Source organism: Rhinoraja longicauda, chromosome 8 (assembly GCF_053455715.1).
Source record: "Rhinoraja longicauda isolate Sanriku21f chromosome 8, sRhiLon1.1, whole genome shotgun sequence".
NCBI classification, from domain to species: domain Eukaryota; kingdom Metazoa; phylum Chordata; class Chondrichthyes; order Rajiformes; family Arhynchobatidae; genus Rhinoraja; species Rhinoraja longicauda.
In genome coordinates this window covers 60,756,337-60,772,867 of record NC_135960.1, presented here as the reverse complement: position 1 = coordinate 60,772,867, position 16,531 = coordinate 60,756,337, and the positions used below count along the sequence as shown (strand labels likewise).

The window sequence follows — 16,531 nt, the reverse complement described above, 5'->3', positions numbered from 1 at the left end:
CAATGTCCACAATGGAGTAGAGGTGAATCAGACAGTACCCTAGCTAACGGAAGGTCCATTCAGAAGCCTGATAACACAGGGGAAGATGTTGTTCCTGAGTCTGGTGGTGCGCGCTTTCAAGCTTCTGTACATTCTGCCGCAGGGAGCAGAGAGAAAAAGGGATGACCAGGGTGGAACACCTGATCCCTTGATGATCTTCATAATTCTCTGAGATCATCAAGTTCGCAAGGGACAAACCCACCACATTTTTAAAATCAATTTTCCAGGATCTGTGCATCACCAACAAGGCCAACATTAATTGCTTATAGATAGACACAAAATGCTGGAGTAACTCAGCAGGACAGGTAGCGTCTCTGGAGAGAAGGAATGGGTGACATTTCGGATTGAGACCCTTCTTCAGTGTGAAACATCACCCATTCTTTCTCTCCAAAGATGCTGCCTCCAGAGATACTCCAGCATCTTGTGTCTCATCTTTGGTGTAAACCAGCATCTGCAGTTCCTTCATACACGTTAATTGCTTGTCACCAGCTACTCTTGAGAAGGTGTTAGTCAGCTACTGTCCTTCGAGTGAAGGAACCTTCCAAATTCCAAGTATTCAGAATTTTGTGAATCAAAATATGAAAAAGAGTGGAAGTAGCAATGGTCCTCAGCCTATCAGTTTCAACTCCCGGCTATCAGTTCATGTACTATATGCAATATTAAAGTGTTGTATCTCTTGAGGGGTTGAATAATTGCACACAAAATTTCAGAGGTGGTTTAGTGTCTCTGTTTTCATTGAAGGAGATTGAATGATACTCAAGATTGCAGCTGAATACTTTGGTCATTTATTGCAACCCAACAGTTATGTTTCCATCGAAGGTTTACACCCCAGCGGTATCAACATTGACTTCTTTAACTTCAGATAATCCCTGCTTTCCCTCTCTATCCCCTCCCCCTTCCCAGTTCTCCCACCAGTCTTCCTGTCTCCTACTACATCCTATCTTTGTCCCACCCCATCCCCTGACATCAGTCTGAAGAAGGGTCTCGACACGAAATGTCACCCATTCCTTCTCTCCAGAGATGCTGCCTGACCCGCTGAGTTACTCCAGCATTTTGTGTCTACCTTTGATTTAAACCAGCATCTGCAGTTTTCTTTCCTACAGTTATGTTTCCATTATCAGTTTCTAGATCCCAACATGATTGAACCCACTTTTCCACAGAGCATTTAACCATTTTGTGCCAATATTTGGAAACATTTAGTATTCAAACCCCTTTATGGAATGGTGATAGTTCTTCAAAATTGGACACACTCTATAACGTAAGGGGCGGTAGTCAAGAACATCTCCTTCTTTGCCACAGAGATCAGTTCTTGGCTCACAAATGTTTATTATTTACTATAGCGACCTGCAGGAAGGAACAGTATGTGAGGTTTGCAAAGTCGCCAGTGATACAAAAGTAGGTAGGAGGGAATGTTGTGATAAGAATTCAGTGATTCCGCAATAGGATACAGATACTTCATGTAGACAGGGAATCTCAATACACCCTGGTGTACCAGATAACAAACTAATCTGAGGCTGAATCTGATTGAGCGAGTGAGCAGAAGACTGACAAATGGAGCTCAATGCAAGGAAGTGTGGGATCCTGTGTAGGAAGCAACTGCAGATGTTGGTTTAAACCGAAGATAGACTCAAAAAGCTGGAGCAACTCAGCGGGATAGGCAGCATCTCTGGAGAGAAGGAATGGGTGACGTTTTGGGTTGAGACCCTTCTTCAGACACAATTAGAGATCATACACTTTGGTAAGTAAGAGAAATCAAAAGGCAGATTATTATCTAAACACAGGGAGACTGCATGTCAGTGAAGTGAAGAGGCATTGAGATGTTTCAGTGCACAGATCACAGAAAGCTAGCAGGCAGGTCCAAATTGTAGTTAAGAAGGCAGAGACATTTAGCTTTCATTGCAAAAGGGTTGACGTTTAAAAATAGAGGGATTGAAAGGCAGGGTGTTGGTGAGACTTCACCTGGATAACTGTACAAAGTTTTGCTTGTGTAACCCATCAAATAAAGAGTAATAGTGAAGGCAGTACGAAGGAAATTCACCAGAAAATGCCTGGGATAAAAAGGTTGCCCTACCCAGAGAGACTAATTTGATTGGGCCTGTATTCCTTAGAGTTTAGAAGAAGAATGGGGAAGAGTGGATCTTATTCAAACACGTAAGACCTTAAGGGGACATGACAGTGTTGATGAAGGAATGGAACGGTAAGGAGAAATTACACAGATGAGGAGTCAAGGCCAGTACAGATCACAGATCAAGGCCAGTACAGATCACAGATCAAGGCCAGTACAGATCACAGATCAAGGCCAGTACAGATCACAGATCAAGGCCAGTACAGATCACAGATCGAGGCCAGTACAGATCACAGATCGAGGCCAGTACAGATCACAGATCTAGGCCAATACAGATCACAGATCGAGGCCAGTACAGATCACAGATCGAGGCCAGTACAGATCACAGATCGAGGCCAGTACAGATCACAGATCGAGGCCAGTACAGCCATGATCACAAAAAGTGATGGGGCAGGTTTGAAGGACCTGATGACCTACTGCCTCTATATCCCTCTGTTATGATGTTTAATTTCTATTCTTCTGGATTTGTAAAAACAAATGGAAAATGTGTGTCCGGTTCATGAATGCCAATCTTCAAATTTGTCCCACGATAGGCCATAGAGACCCTTCCTCAGTCCCAGTCTTCTTCATACGAATGTGCATCTAGCCTGAGACTGAACGCACCAACCCGTGTACGGGCTGCCCTGACTGAATTTGGTACATCTTCACCTTACGTCATTAATTGAGAGGGGGGGGAAACTGTTTGGGAGGTTCCTTTTCAGTTGTGAACTCTGACGAGAAAGCCATAATTAAGAGATGAACGGCAATATGCTGAGGAACATTTCTCCACAGAGATCATCTTATATGACACAACATTGATTCATTGACCTGAAGGTTCTCATGCTTGGACATTTGAGGTTAGGGGAGGTTCTTACTGTATCAGCAAACCAGTTTCAATGAATAATAGCAGGTTAAATTTCTGATGCACAATGGTATAGTTGCCTCATAGCCCCTGCTACGAGGGTTCAATCCTGACCACCGATGCCGCATGTCTGGAGTTTGTGCATTCTCCATGTGACCGTCTAGTTTTCATATGAAAGTGGTAGATCTGCCATCTTCTTCAATTGTTGCAGTTTATGCAGTGAGGGCGTGCAGCGTAGGTTCACAAGGTTAATTCTCGGAATGACGGGATTGTCATATGTTGAAAGACTGGAGTGACTCGGCTTGTATATACTGGAATTTAGAAGGATGAGAGGGGATCTTATCGAAACGTATAAGATTATTAAGGGATTGGACACGTTAGAGGCAGGAAACATGTTCCCAATGTTGGGGGAAACATAGAAACATAGAAAATAGGTGCAGGAGTAGGCCATTCGGCCCTTCGAGCCTGCACCACCATTCAATATGATCATGGCTGATCATCCAGCTTAGTAACCTGTACCTGCCTTCTCTCCATACCCCCTGATCCCTTTAGCCACAAGGGCCACATCTAACTCCCTCTTAAATATAGCCAATGAACTGGCCTCAACCACCTTCTGTGGCAGAGAATTCCACAGACTCACCACTCTGTGTGAAGAAATGTTTTCTCATCTCGGTCCTAAAAGACTTCCCCCTTATCCTTAAGCTGTGACTCTTAAGGGAGTCCAGAACAAGGGGCCACAGTTAAGAATAAGGGGTAGGCCATTTAGAACGGAGATGAGGAAAAACTTTTTCAGTCAGAGAGTTGTAAATTTGTGGAATTCTCTGCCTCAGAAGGCAGTGGAGGCCAATTCTCCGCATTCAAGAGAGAGCTAGATAGAGCTCTTAAGGATAGCGGAGTCAGGGGGTATGGGGAGAAAGCAGGAACGGGGTACTGATTGAGATTGATCAGCCATGATCACATTGAATGGCGGTGCTGGCTTGAAGGGCCGAATTGCCTACTCCTGCACCTATTGTCTATTGAGGCACTCCAACGATATTGGGCAGGGTTCCAACAAAGGAAATGCAACATCTTTACCAGTCAGGATGATGTGTTGAATTGGAGGAAAAGTTGGAGGTATTGGTGTTTCTTTATGGACGATAGAGGTCATGGGTTGCGCTGGTGCTGTAGGAGAAGTCTCATCCTCTTTTTATCTGCTGAACACTACCGGAGAATATATGTATAGTTTCTTTAGTGCCCTTCTTCTACCAGTGGAAAATAATCCTTTAAAAACTGTTCATACATTAGACAAAGGAAAATGTAGGCTGATGTGTTCTTAGTCATAGACAATTCAGTTTCGACGACTGATAAAGTATCACCTATTGGTATTTATTTATCATATTAATTATCATCTGTTTTATGACAGTTCATTATTACACCATGCAGTCCAACATCCAGTATGATCTATGATACTGTGGGAAAGTGTACAATTTTACACAAAAATACAAATATTTTAACTAATAATACATTTCACAGGTTCAAGGTCAGTACAAGAAACTGAGTTTAAAATCAGTAAAGTCCTTTTGTGTTCTAAAATATGGGTAATTGTTTTCATAACAATGGGTTAGATGGCTGCTATTGTGCATGGTTATAAAGTTCACGCTGTTATCACAAGAGGCTTACTTATTAAAGATCTTTATACAGATGCATAGTCGTACAATCATTCTTTAGCAGTAAACCAATTCATTGGTGTTACTTCTCCACATTTATAATACTCAGTTTAACTGATAATTTCACATATTTGGCAAAAGCCACTTATGGAAACAATGTTGTTAAATGTTATTGTTAAAAAAAATGCTACTGTCACCACTCTTAATACAAATAATATAAGGTCCTTAATATTATTTGCATTACCTTTTTGTTGTCAACGGATGGATGTTGAATGTACAAGTGGCTTTATCTTCAGATAATAGTGAATTATTTTTCCATCCCTGTAGATATGAATGCTACAGTTCGCAGAATTGATCAGGTATCAAATATTTTGGCTCCAATGGCAGTTGGTCAAATAATGACATTTGGCTCCGCAGTGGTTGGCTGTGGTTTTATTTCTGGTTGGAACCTCTTCTCCATGTGCTTTGAATATTATCTGCTGTGGAAAATTTACCAAAGAACACCTGCACTGGCCATCAAAGCAAGTCAGAAGATCGATGAACAGGAGTTGAAGCCATTGAACAAACTAAAAGGTAATCAATAACGTTATCAATGACCAGTTAATGTGTCAGACAACACAACCTTACTTTGTGTGCATGCACAATATGCTGAGAAAATCTCTTGAATTCTCACTGCATCTCCCTGTGCTCATGTTACATGTATTGGGCTAAATCTCACTGAGAAATACGAGCAGTTCGGTTTTGAAATGGAGACATTTAAACCGCTCCACCTCAGATAAAATTCAGCAAGCTAAGGGCCTGCCCCACTTAGGCGATTTTAAGGCGACCGCCGGCGACTAGGTTGTCGCCGAACGTTGGCCAGGGTGTCGCGGGCATGATCGTGAGGAGTCTTCAAAAAATCGTAGCGGATCTCGGCGCATCATGGAAAAGTTTTCCAGATAGAAAATTCTCGGCGACAGCTGGCTTGTCGCCAGGTAGTGTAGCTTATTGCGGGCGCTGTCGCATGCTGTCCCCAGGTTTGCTAGGTTGTTGCAGATGCATTTAGGAGCACGTAATATTAAATTAAGAAAAGGCATTTGAAGATACCTGGAGATAGTTTTGTTTAACCAATTTATTTACCGTCAGGACATTTGACAGGTAGATTGGAGGCGACAGTTTGACGGTCAGGTAAGCGTGGGAATTTTGCGATGTTTCCGAATACGGTGTAATCTCTTAGCCAGGTGCTAGTTTCACAAAATAAGTAACTTGTATCGACCTGACTCGGCATTGTCGTGGTCATTGTCGTAGGGTAAAAGAAAATTATGGCGATCAGCTACAACTTTGACAGTCGCCGGCAGTCGCCTTAAAAACCGTGTAACTGGGACAGGGCCTATAGGGTCTCCTGAGTGAGCATCTAAAATTGCTTTTGAGTAATAAAATCTTGAAACGTATTTTTTTCATTAAATGATTTTTTAATAATTTTTGTACGTCCGATACATTAAGCAGCATTCAAAGCTTTTGTGACAACAGAGCCACATTTTTCAGCTGTTTTATTGCGAGGGGGGGGGGGGGGGGTCTTGTTCTGATGGCATCAAGTGAAATAAACCCTTCCAACACACTGAGCCTGGCCATTTAGAATCAAGATCACACTTTGCCAGCAAGCTTTGGTTGGGTAATTCACACAGAGGTGGTGGAACACCAGGGGCCATGGTTCAATGTTGACATCAAGCGCTAGCTCTCCAGAGTTTTCACACTTTCACAGTGTTCCGATTCCTTCCAAATCCGAATGACACGCCGACAGGTTAATTATCTCCTGTAACTTACACCCAGTGTAGTTAAGTAGCAAAATAAAAATCAAAGGAGTGTCGCTAGACACGATAAAGAATAAGATGTAGGGTTTCAGAGAAATAGTAAGAAGAATGGGATTGTTCTACTGGGAATTAGCATGGATCCAATGGACTGAATAGCCTCCTTCTATGTCTTATCAAGTTAAATTAAATCAGTGGAATGCATGGGGGATTGCTCCTGTCACCAAGTTTAGTCCATTAAATATCCAGGGTAAAAGTTGGCAGTGACAAATACAAAAATAACAAAGAATATGTGTATTTATACAGCAGTTTTCACATCCCCGTCAGGTCGACCCAAAGTGCCTTTCAGTCAATGAAATATTTTTGTACTGCGGTTCTTCTCGTAATGTCTGTGGTTATTGATTGCTGATGTTACGTGTTTCAAGATATCGAGAGTGGCCAAACAAAGATCGGAGAAAAAACAGGATCAGGTCAGTCAGTCGAAGATGTTCAACTGATGAATGTGAAGGCAATCGAAGAAGAGAAAAAGCAACAATGCGGTGATAAATTTCTTGAGCCTTTCTACACATTAAGGGATGGGTGGGTGGCTTATTACAACCAGCCTGTATTCTGGGCTGGCATGGCACTGGCCTTCCTCTACATGACTGTGCTTGGCTTTGACTGTATCACAACCGGATATGCCTACACCCAAGGTTTGAGTGGATCTTTCCTCAGCTTGCTGATGGGGGGCTCTGCTGTTACTGGTATTCTGGGCACAATTGCCTTTACATGGATACGCCGAAAGTGTGGCCTAATCCGTGCAGGCTTCATCTCGGGTGTGACCCAGTTTTCCTGTCTGATTTTGTGTGTAATTTCCGTGTTCATGCCTGGAAGCCCCTTGGATTTATCCGTATCACCTTTTACGGAGTTCGCCAGCGCTTACCTGGGCACAAACACCTTGATGGAAACGGTGTTACCAACGTCAGAACCTCAGCTAGTCACCACAATTATGTACGGCAACTCGACGACTGAACCTGCAGGCAGTGAGGAGTTTCAACCAGAGTCGTACATCTCGATTGGCTTGCTCTTTGCTGGCATCATTGCTGCAAGAGTTGGTAAGTGTGAAACACAGCTGAAAGGGCAACAAGAGATATGTGTAGAATAGTTTGACCTTTTTACCATTTCACAGGACGCTATGAAATCTAACATGGCAATTTAGGGCTGGTACAACATTCAGAGGAGAATAACGAACATGGCTTGGATAAGTTTTCTGTGAATTAGATTTATTTTATGCTTGAATACTTGAGTATGGAGCGTCACGCGACACAGCAAAAGAGTTGCTGCTCTCCGGGTGCTCCGGTTTCCTCCCATAACTCCAAAGATGTACAGGTTTGTAGGTTAATTGGCTTTAGTAAACAAATTGTAAATTATCCCTAGTGTGTTGTGCCAATGCTAGTGTACAGAGACCACTGGTCCGCGTGGAATCGGTGGGCCGAAGGGCCTGTTTCCATGCTGTAGAATAAGGGCATGTTGAATGATAGTTCACAGTTGAATGTAGGAAAATAACAGCAGATGCTGGTACAAATCGCATGGTATTCATTCACAAAATGCTGGAGTAACTCAGCAGGTCAGGCAGCATCTCAGGAGAGAAGGAATGGGTCGAGACCCTTCTTCAGACTGATGTCAGGGTGGCGGGACAAAGGAAGGATATAGGTGGAGACAGGAAGATAGAGGGAAAACTGGGAAGGGGGAGGGGAGGAGAGGGACAGAGGAACTATCTAAAGTTGGAGAAGTCAATGTTCATACCACTGGGTTGCAAGCTGCCCAAGCGAAATATGAGGTGCTGTTCCTCCAATTTCTGGTGGGCCTCACTATGGCACTGGAGGAGGCCCATGACAGAAAGGTCAGACTGGGAGTTAGAGGGGGAGTTGAAGTGCTCAGCCACCGGGAGATCAGGTTGGTTAAGGCGGGTTCGCTCAGTCTCCATGGAGTCAATGTGCTCCATGTAGTTTTGTAAAGGTCATACTTGCAACAACGAGGAGCAAATTAAGTTGGCAATTGTAGAAATGTGCGTAGTCGTGTCATTAGGTACAAACCTTATATCAAGTAAATGTCCAATTACCCAAAGACTTTGATGTCAGCTGGAATTAATTTCTAGGACAGGTTTATCAGTGATCTGTGCATTGAAAATGGGTAATGATTGATCCAGTGTCCAGGTTCTCGATGCTACATGTTGCTTGCTTAGCTAAAAAGTATCGCTAGCATAGACTTTCCTCAATCTAGTAGGCTTGCTTTGTTGTGTTGATTTGAGCACCTATTTTGTTTTGTCAAGCTAACAGTGACATATATTTATCTTTCTTCAGGGCTCTGGTCCTTTGATCTGACGGTCACCCAACTCATTCAAGAAAATGTGGACGAATCGGAACGGGGAAAGGTTAATGGTGTACAGAATTCCATGAATTACCTCCTCGATCTCATGCATTTCATCATGGTGATATTAGCTCCAAATCCAGAAGCATTTGGTGTTCTCGTAATCATTTCAACCTCGTTTGTTGCTATGGGGCACTTGATGTATTTTAAATATGCTTACAAATTATTGGGAAGTCAACTCTTTGTCTGTAGCTCCAAAGACTCAACATCTCAGGCCACCAACCCCAAGACAGCTGAGTGTGTGTCAGTTAGCACAAGTAATGACTAAAGAGATGATATCCCTCATTCTAAACTATACTTTACATTTTTAAGAGACCAACTTTTCAAGTGACATAGACATCTCAATAACATTATACTAAACCCTTAATGAGCCAAATTTTCTCTGTGCCTGCACGTGTTTTCCTTCTGCTTTATGTTGTATGAAAACAATATTTAGCAAGTGTGGCTCCAATGGATATCTTCAAGTGAATGGTTGAAAACTTACTGAAGTATATTTGCAGTTCCAGTAGGGAGTAGTTGACTGATGAATGTAGCATTATGTGTCAGGGAATATTGTGCTAACCTTGAAAGAGTGCAGTGGCTAATAATGTTGGTTTGGTCAGAGAATAGCAGTAAAAAGGGTTTAAGTGAAAATGCTGCGTTTGTACATGTATTACCGTATGTTATATGACACGTCGATGTGGTTAACTTTTAAATGTATTATTGTTAAATAGTTACTAACATAGGGGATATGGTCTCTTTATCATTTATAAGCTTCAACATGGTATAGTTTCACCAGTATCTATTCTCCTCCTAACTGCTAATACAAACATTGCCAATTTGCCATGAACATTTTTGGAAGTAATGTGGGATTTATTGTGACATCTGGATTAAAGGGAGCAATATTTCCAACTACATTGTACCTTGACATTGAATGTATGAGATGTTGAAATAAGGAAATAATATCATACATAAGCAGATACACAGCAGGAAATGGGAACATTATCAACATGTGATAACAAAATCTACGGGCTGGATTATGTATTTAATGCCACTACTCTTTCCTTGACTAATATAGGGGTAGAAATTATCAACTTTTGTGTGTTCAAAAGAGATTTTATTCCATACATTAAAATCTTCTTATGACATACTTATCCATTCAGATTAAAGTCATTGGAACATTTAGAAAATAAACATTTTTCTATTTGTGAAATTGTTAATCTTTAGATATCTGTGTAATCTTGTGGTACTTGGATGTTGTTAGTGAAGCTGAAAGGCAGTAGATGCTCTCTTTCATCACATTGCCCTCTGGTCATTGTTTCACAAGGAATCCTACAAATATGTATAAAGAAACATTTCACAATGTGCAAGATAACAGATCAGAATAACATCTTACCTCATAATTGTGGAATAGTAGACATGGTATTCAGCTGTGACATATTATCCCATAGTCTAGCTCAAGTTTGAAATATTGATGGTTGCCATATGTCAATGGATAGGAAGTAATATTTTCCTTGTTTAAAGGTGGACATTTTAACATCAATGTCATCTAATCAACGATTAGATATAAGAAATGAACAAAAAGTATGTGTTGCAGAGATAATGAAAATAAACTATTGCAATTGCAATCACTTTAAGTGAAACTATGAAAATTAATCACAACCAATAAGTTTGAATTTTTGGATCTTTAAAATTTCTCATTTTTACAATAAATATAACTATAGAAAAAATCTTTATATTCAATATTTATAAGTTATATTAGAGTTTGAAATAAAATTTCTGGATAGACAAAAGAGGCGTGTTAACAATTGTTCTAAAATCCATTTGTAATTCTTTTATCAGCCTGGCTGAAAACTGTAATATCATGAAAATAAGCAGTCACAATTTTTGAAATTGAAAGCACTGCTAAATAAAATGTTGCAAAAATAACAGAGATTTGTCATGATGATTTTTTTGGACAACTTTCCTGTTGAGAAGAACGATGATTTGATTGGTAAATTTCCCATCTTGTGTGGAGCAGCAACGCATAGGAATCAGCTGTTGTGGAAAATTATTGCATTTCTCCGTATGAGGTCAAATAAGTTCCAAGTTTTTCGGTCAAGACCCAAACTTGCTTGGTGCACTTCAAAGGGGAGTTCATGCTGATTGGTTAAAATGTTTCAATTGTTGAAGTGTTCTTAACTTTTTTAACTACTTTAGTTTACTTTTGAAATGTTTTAAAATATGTTCAGCGTTTGACTTTTATTTGTTTCTGAAAATCATTCTGTTGTCCGAAACCAGGTTTTAAAACCACTAATAAGTATTGATAGTGGCTTTGGTTTATTATGAACACATTGCTTGTGTGTTAAGCAGTCAAATCAAACCATACACAAGCACAACAGGTTGTGCAAAGGAAATAAAATCAGCGTACAGAATATAGTGTTACAGCATTATAGCGCTATAGCCTTACAGTTATGGAGCGAATGCAGATCTAAAAAGTGCAAGGGCTGTAATGAGTAGGTTTGGAGATCAGGACTACACCTTTAGCTTATGAGAGGACCATTCAGTAATCTGATAACAGCAGGGAAGAAGCTGTTCCTGAACCTGGTGGTATGTGCTTTAATGCTATTTCATCCTTTGTCCGATGGGACTTCATTAGTGATAGGAGCAGACTTAGTCCATTCGGCCCATCAAGTCTACTCCAACATTCAATCATGGCGGATCTATCCTCTTTCAACCCCATTCTCCTGCCTCTCCCCACAACCCCCGACACCCATACTAATCAAGGATCTGTCAATCTCTGCCTTTAAAATATCCATTGACTTGGCCTCCGCAGCCTTCTGTGGCAATGAAGTCTCTGGCCCTCGACTCTCTCATCAGTGGAAACATCCTCTCCACATGCACTCTATCCAAGCCTTTTACTATTCGGTAAGTTTCAATAAGGGTCCCCCCTCATCCTTCTAAACTCCAGCGAGTACAGGCCCAGTGCCATCAAACGCCCAGCATATGTTAACCCAATAATTCCTGGAATCATTCTCATAAACCTCATCTGGACCCTCTCCAACGGGAGCACATCACTCCTCCGATATGGGGCCCAAAACTGCTCACAATACTCCAAATGCAGTCTGAACAGTCTTATAAAGCCACAGTATCCCTGTTTTATATTCTAAAACTTGGGTGTAAATGGTCCTTGAGCATGTGTCAGCTGCCTACCTAAGGCAGTCTGAAGTATAGATGGAATCAATTGGAGGGAAGGCTGGCTTGTGTGATGGATTAGGCTACATCCACAACTGCAATTGGAGAGAAGGTTGGCTTGTGTGATGGATTAGGCTACATCCACAACTCTGCAGTTTTTCGCAGACTGTAATCGATTTAAACTGAAACAATTAAGAGTACTTGTAAATGAAACATTTAATTAATCAGAATTGATTCAAACAACCGTGAATCCTCCAATATCACTCACTTTCTCACTTCCTCACAGCCATCTCTCTGCATTTGAACATTTAAAAAAATTATATTGCTTTCAGACTACCATGTTTACATATTCTGTCGTGCTGCTGCAAGTAAGAATTTAATTGTTCTATCTGGGACATATGGAAATAAAATACGTATGTGTAAGAAGGAACTGCAGATGCTGGTGTAAACCAAAGATAGATCCTAAACCCATTCTCCTGCCTTCTCCCCATAACCCCTGACAGTCGTACTGGTCAACTAATCAATCAACCGTACTTTTCTCTGATTTATTCACAAAATGCTGGAGTAACTCAGCAGGTCAGGCTTTTCTCTGATCCCTGTCCACCCATCTGCCAATAAAAGCTGAGTTATTCCAGCACTTTTTAAAAAAAAACAGTAATAGTTCTGTACAGATAATTCCCACCAAGTGCGGAATATGCAGACAAATGCAGAAATGCCTAACTTGCTGACTATTCTCCATCTGCGATATCCTGACCATATTCCGATATCCTGTCCTTTGTTGAGTCCACACCGACCTCTCACCATGTAGGCTGAGGGCTGTGCAGATCAGGCAGTATCTCTGGAGGACATAGATGAGCAATGCTTTGGGCCAGCACCCTTCTTCAGGCTGCTTTGTGGTGGGGGAGGGGTAGAAAGCTGAAAATGAGGTGGGGGTGGGACAAAGCCTAGCATGTGATAGATGGGATACAGGTGCGGTGGTAGGGGGTTGGCTTTTATTGGCAGATGGACGGTCGTCAGACAAAAGTACCGCTGATAGATTAGTTGATTGGTATGACTGTCAGGGGCTATGGGGAGAAGGCAGGAGAATGGGTTTGGGAGGGAGAGATAGATCAGCCACGATTGAATGGCGGAGTAGACTTGATGGGCCAAATGGCCTAGTTCTGCTCTTTTCACTCATAAAAAGAAGATGAAAGGGATAAGATAAGAAGAGAGGAGGAGTGAAATGTGGAACCAGAGGAAGGGATATAGGTGGAAGGGGACTCAGTGAGGAGAAGTGGGTGTAGGATAGTGGGAGAAATGCGTGTAGACCGAGGTGGGATTCTGGGTATAGAGGGTATACTTTACCTAAAGTTGGAGAATTCAATGTTCATACCGTTTGGTTGTACGCTACCCAAGGGAATATGATGTGCTGTTCCTCCAGTTTGCACAGGGCGTCATTCTGGCAATGGAGGTGTCCCAGGACAGAAAGGTCGGTATGGGAATGAGACATGCAGTTAAATTGGGTATCAACCAGGACATCCAGTAAGCCTTGGCGGACTGAGGATCTGACTCACTGCATTTAATAAACACAACTTCTCAAAAACGTACACTAAGTTTAATTTATTGCAATGGGTTTTTTATTTAATATATTACGCACTTAGTGAAATTGTTGAAATTTGGGCAGCGTTGTGCTGTTGACTTTGCATGTTAGGAACTTTCACAAACCTGATTGAACTCATGTTATTTATCACCAAGAACACTTACCAAAGACAAGAGTTTCCTTTATTTATTCAGCTTGGCCTGCTTCCAGAAGAACAGCGTCCTAACTAATTGTACCGCACAATCTCCTGCCAAAAGAAGCCAGGAAATTCCTCTGAGGATTTCAAACTGATGGTGGATAATTCATTTTGTGGGTTTGCACTGGTCTCTGACACATTCCTGGCAACATCACAGCAACTGTGTACAGGCAGTTCAGATGTAGTTGCTGCGCCTGAACCAATTAGTTGCAAAATACCAACTGGGGTAGAGCCAGCACATCAACGACAGAGAACCAGGGAGGAAAAGAATGAACAGAACTAGAAATGAATCTACAGTTCAGTGGGATGGTCCAAATTATCAATCAAGCTCAATCAACCACCATCACCAATTTCTATCCAATTCTCCATTATATGTTCCCACACAAAGTTTTTTGCAGCTCTCTACTTATACAGTCAGCTCTAGACCTTTGCCAACTAAAATCTGAACTCATTCCCAGACATAAAGTTGTTTAGATTAGGGATACTGCGTGGAAACAGTCCCTTCGGCCCACCGAGTCCGTGTCGACCGACAATCACCCCGTACACTAGTTCTCCCCTACACACTAGGGACAATTTACAGAGACCATTTAACCTACAGGGGGCCACAGTTTAAGAATAAGGGGTAGGCCATTTAGAACTGAGATGAGGAAAAACTATTTCAGTTAGAGAGTTGGAATCTGTGGAATTCTCTGCCTCAGAAGGCAGTGGAAGCCAATTCTCTGAATGCATTCAAGAGGGAGCTGGATAGAGCTCTTAAGGATAGCGGAGTCAGGGGGTATGGGGAGAAGGCAGGAACGGGGTACTGATTGAGAATGATCAGCCATGATCACATTAAATGGCGGTGCTGGCTCGAAGGGCCGAATGGCCTCCTCCTGCACCTATTGTCTATTGTCTACAAACTTGGGAAGTCGGAGGAAACCAGAGCACCTGGAGAAAACCCATGTGGTCACAGGGAAAACGTACAAACTCTGCACAGACACAACCCGAGGTCAGGATCGAACCCGATTCTTTGACACTGTAAAGCAGCGACTGTACCACTGCGCCACTGTGCCACCTAAGATAAAGGATCAGATGACCAGCAGTTAAATGCATCCCAATCTCACCCAGCCATAAGGTCACAGGCAGGGAAAGGCTGCAGAGATGTCATGAGATCAGACAGAAGGTGTAGTTTAGTTTAGTTTAGTTTAGAGATACAGCACGGAAACAGGCCATTCGGCTCACCAAGTCCAAGTTAACCAGCGATCCCGGTATACTAACACTATCCTGCACACTAGGGACTTTTTTAAACAATTTTTACCAACGCCAAATGAATCTACAAACTTGTACATCTTTGAAGTGCGGGAGGAAACCGGAGCACCCAGAGAAAACCCACACGGTCAAGGGGAAAACCTATGAAATCCGTACAGACAGCACCCATATTCAGGATCGAACATGGGTCTCTGATGCTGTAAGGCAGCAACTCTACCACTGTGCCATGCCATTCGAAGCACTCTATGTCCTAAAGAGGTGAGAGTGTGGATCCAGCTACCAAAGATCGGGTAGAGGTGGGTGGTGAAGCTGAATTTAAGGGGAAAGTAGATGGTAAGAGAGAGAGGAGGAAAATGTTTAGGAGAAATTTTGGCTTCACAGTCAACCTGAGACAGATTACCCCACGGTTTCAGTGCAGGAGATGCTGGGCAACACTGCTGATGGTCAGTGTGATCTGACCAGTGCCAATGTGCAGCATGACCCAGAGACCATTCAGACTGGTGTACAATTCATCCGTGCCCTGCCATTCAATTATTTCATGTTCATAAGTTCATTACAGAGGTTTCCATTCCCGAGAACTGACCATAAGCCAATGAGCCAGAGATCCATGAACCTGTCTTCATTGTTCCTGCATTCCGCTGAAGATTTGTCATGGATCCAGTACATTGATGCAGTCACAAAGAAAGCTCATCAACATCTCTACTTCCTCTGAAGATTGAGTAAATTTGGCATGTCGCCAAATAATCTACTGAACTTCTACAGTTACATGATACTGGGAGAATACTGACCCGCTGCATTATGGTTCGGTTCAGTACCATGAACGCCCAGGAATTAAGTAAGCTGCGGAAAATGGTGGGCATTGCCCAGTCTTTTACATGATTGACTTCCCCAACATCAAATAAATCTACAGGGAGTGCTGCCTCAAAAAAAGCAGCTAATATCATCAACAACCTACACCACGCTGGCCATGTTTTCATCTCCCTGCTACCATTGGGAAGAAGGTACAGGTGCCTGAACCATGACCTCCAGGTTCAAGAGGGGCTTCTTCCCGTCAACAATCAGGCACTTGAACCACACAGCACAGCCCCAAGCTCAACCCAACCTCAGCAACAATCTACAATGGACTTTGTTTAACTTGTACTACCTACTTCTATTTACACTGCTATGATCTGGTCACCAAGTATTACCGATTTAATTTATTGTATTATTGATTATTGTATATTTGTTTGTTGTGTTGCATTATTGTGCCTGTAAAGCTGCAGCAAGTGAGAATTTCATTGTCGTATTCCCAGTGCACGTAACAATCAAAAACTCTTAACTCTTGACCCAAGCCTAAATCGTCTGTTTTTTACATCTACCCACATCATATCGTTCGACATACACTTGCTGAAGAAGGGTCTCGACCCCAATCGTCACCTATTCCTCCTCTCCAGAGATGCTGCCTGACCCGCTGAGTTACTCCAGCTTTTTGTGTCTATCTACTTGCTACACTTTCAATTAATTAAACA

The 16,531-nt window shown here is 42.1% G+C and overlaps 1 protein-coding gene across 1 annotated transcript in view; it reads left to right on the top strand.

Moving 5' to 3' along the window:
• The window catches only part of slc40a1 (solute carrier family 40 member 1), a 38,014-nt gene extending 27,271 nt beyond the window's left edge, over nt 1–10,743 (top strand). Inside the window, exons 6-8 of the mRNA XM_078404096.1 lie at nt 4,979–5,224; nt 6,864–7,532; nt 8,781–10,743. Coding sequence (XP_078260222.1) covers nt 4,979–5,224; nt 6,864–7,532; nt 8,781–9,115 — 1,250 coding nt within the window. The 3' untranslated portion in view covers nt 9,116–10,743. The remainder of the gene's footprint in view (nt 1–4,978; nt 5,225–6,863; nt 7,533–8,780) is intronic.
• Nucleotides 10,744–16,531: the final 5,788 nt, after the last annotated feature.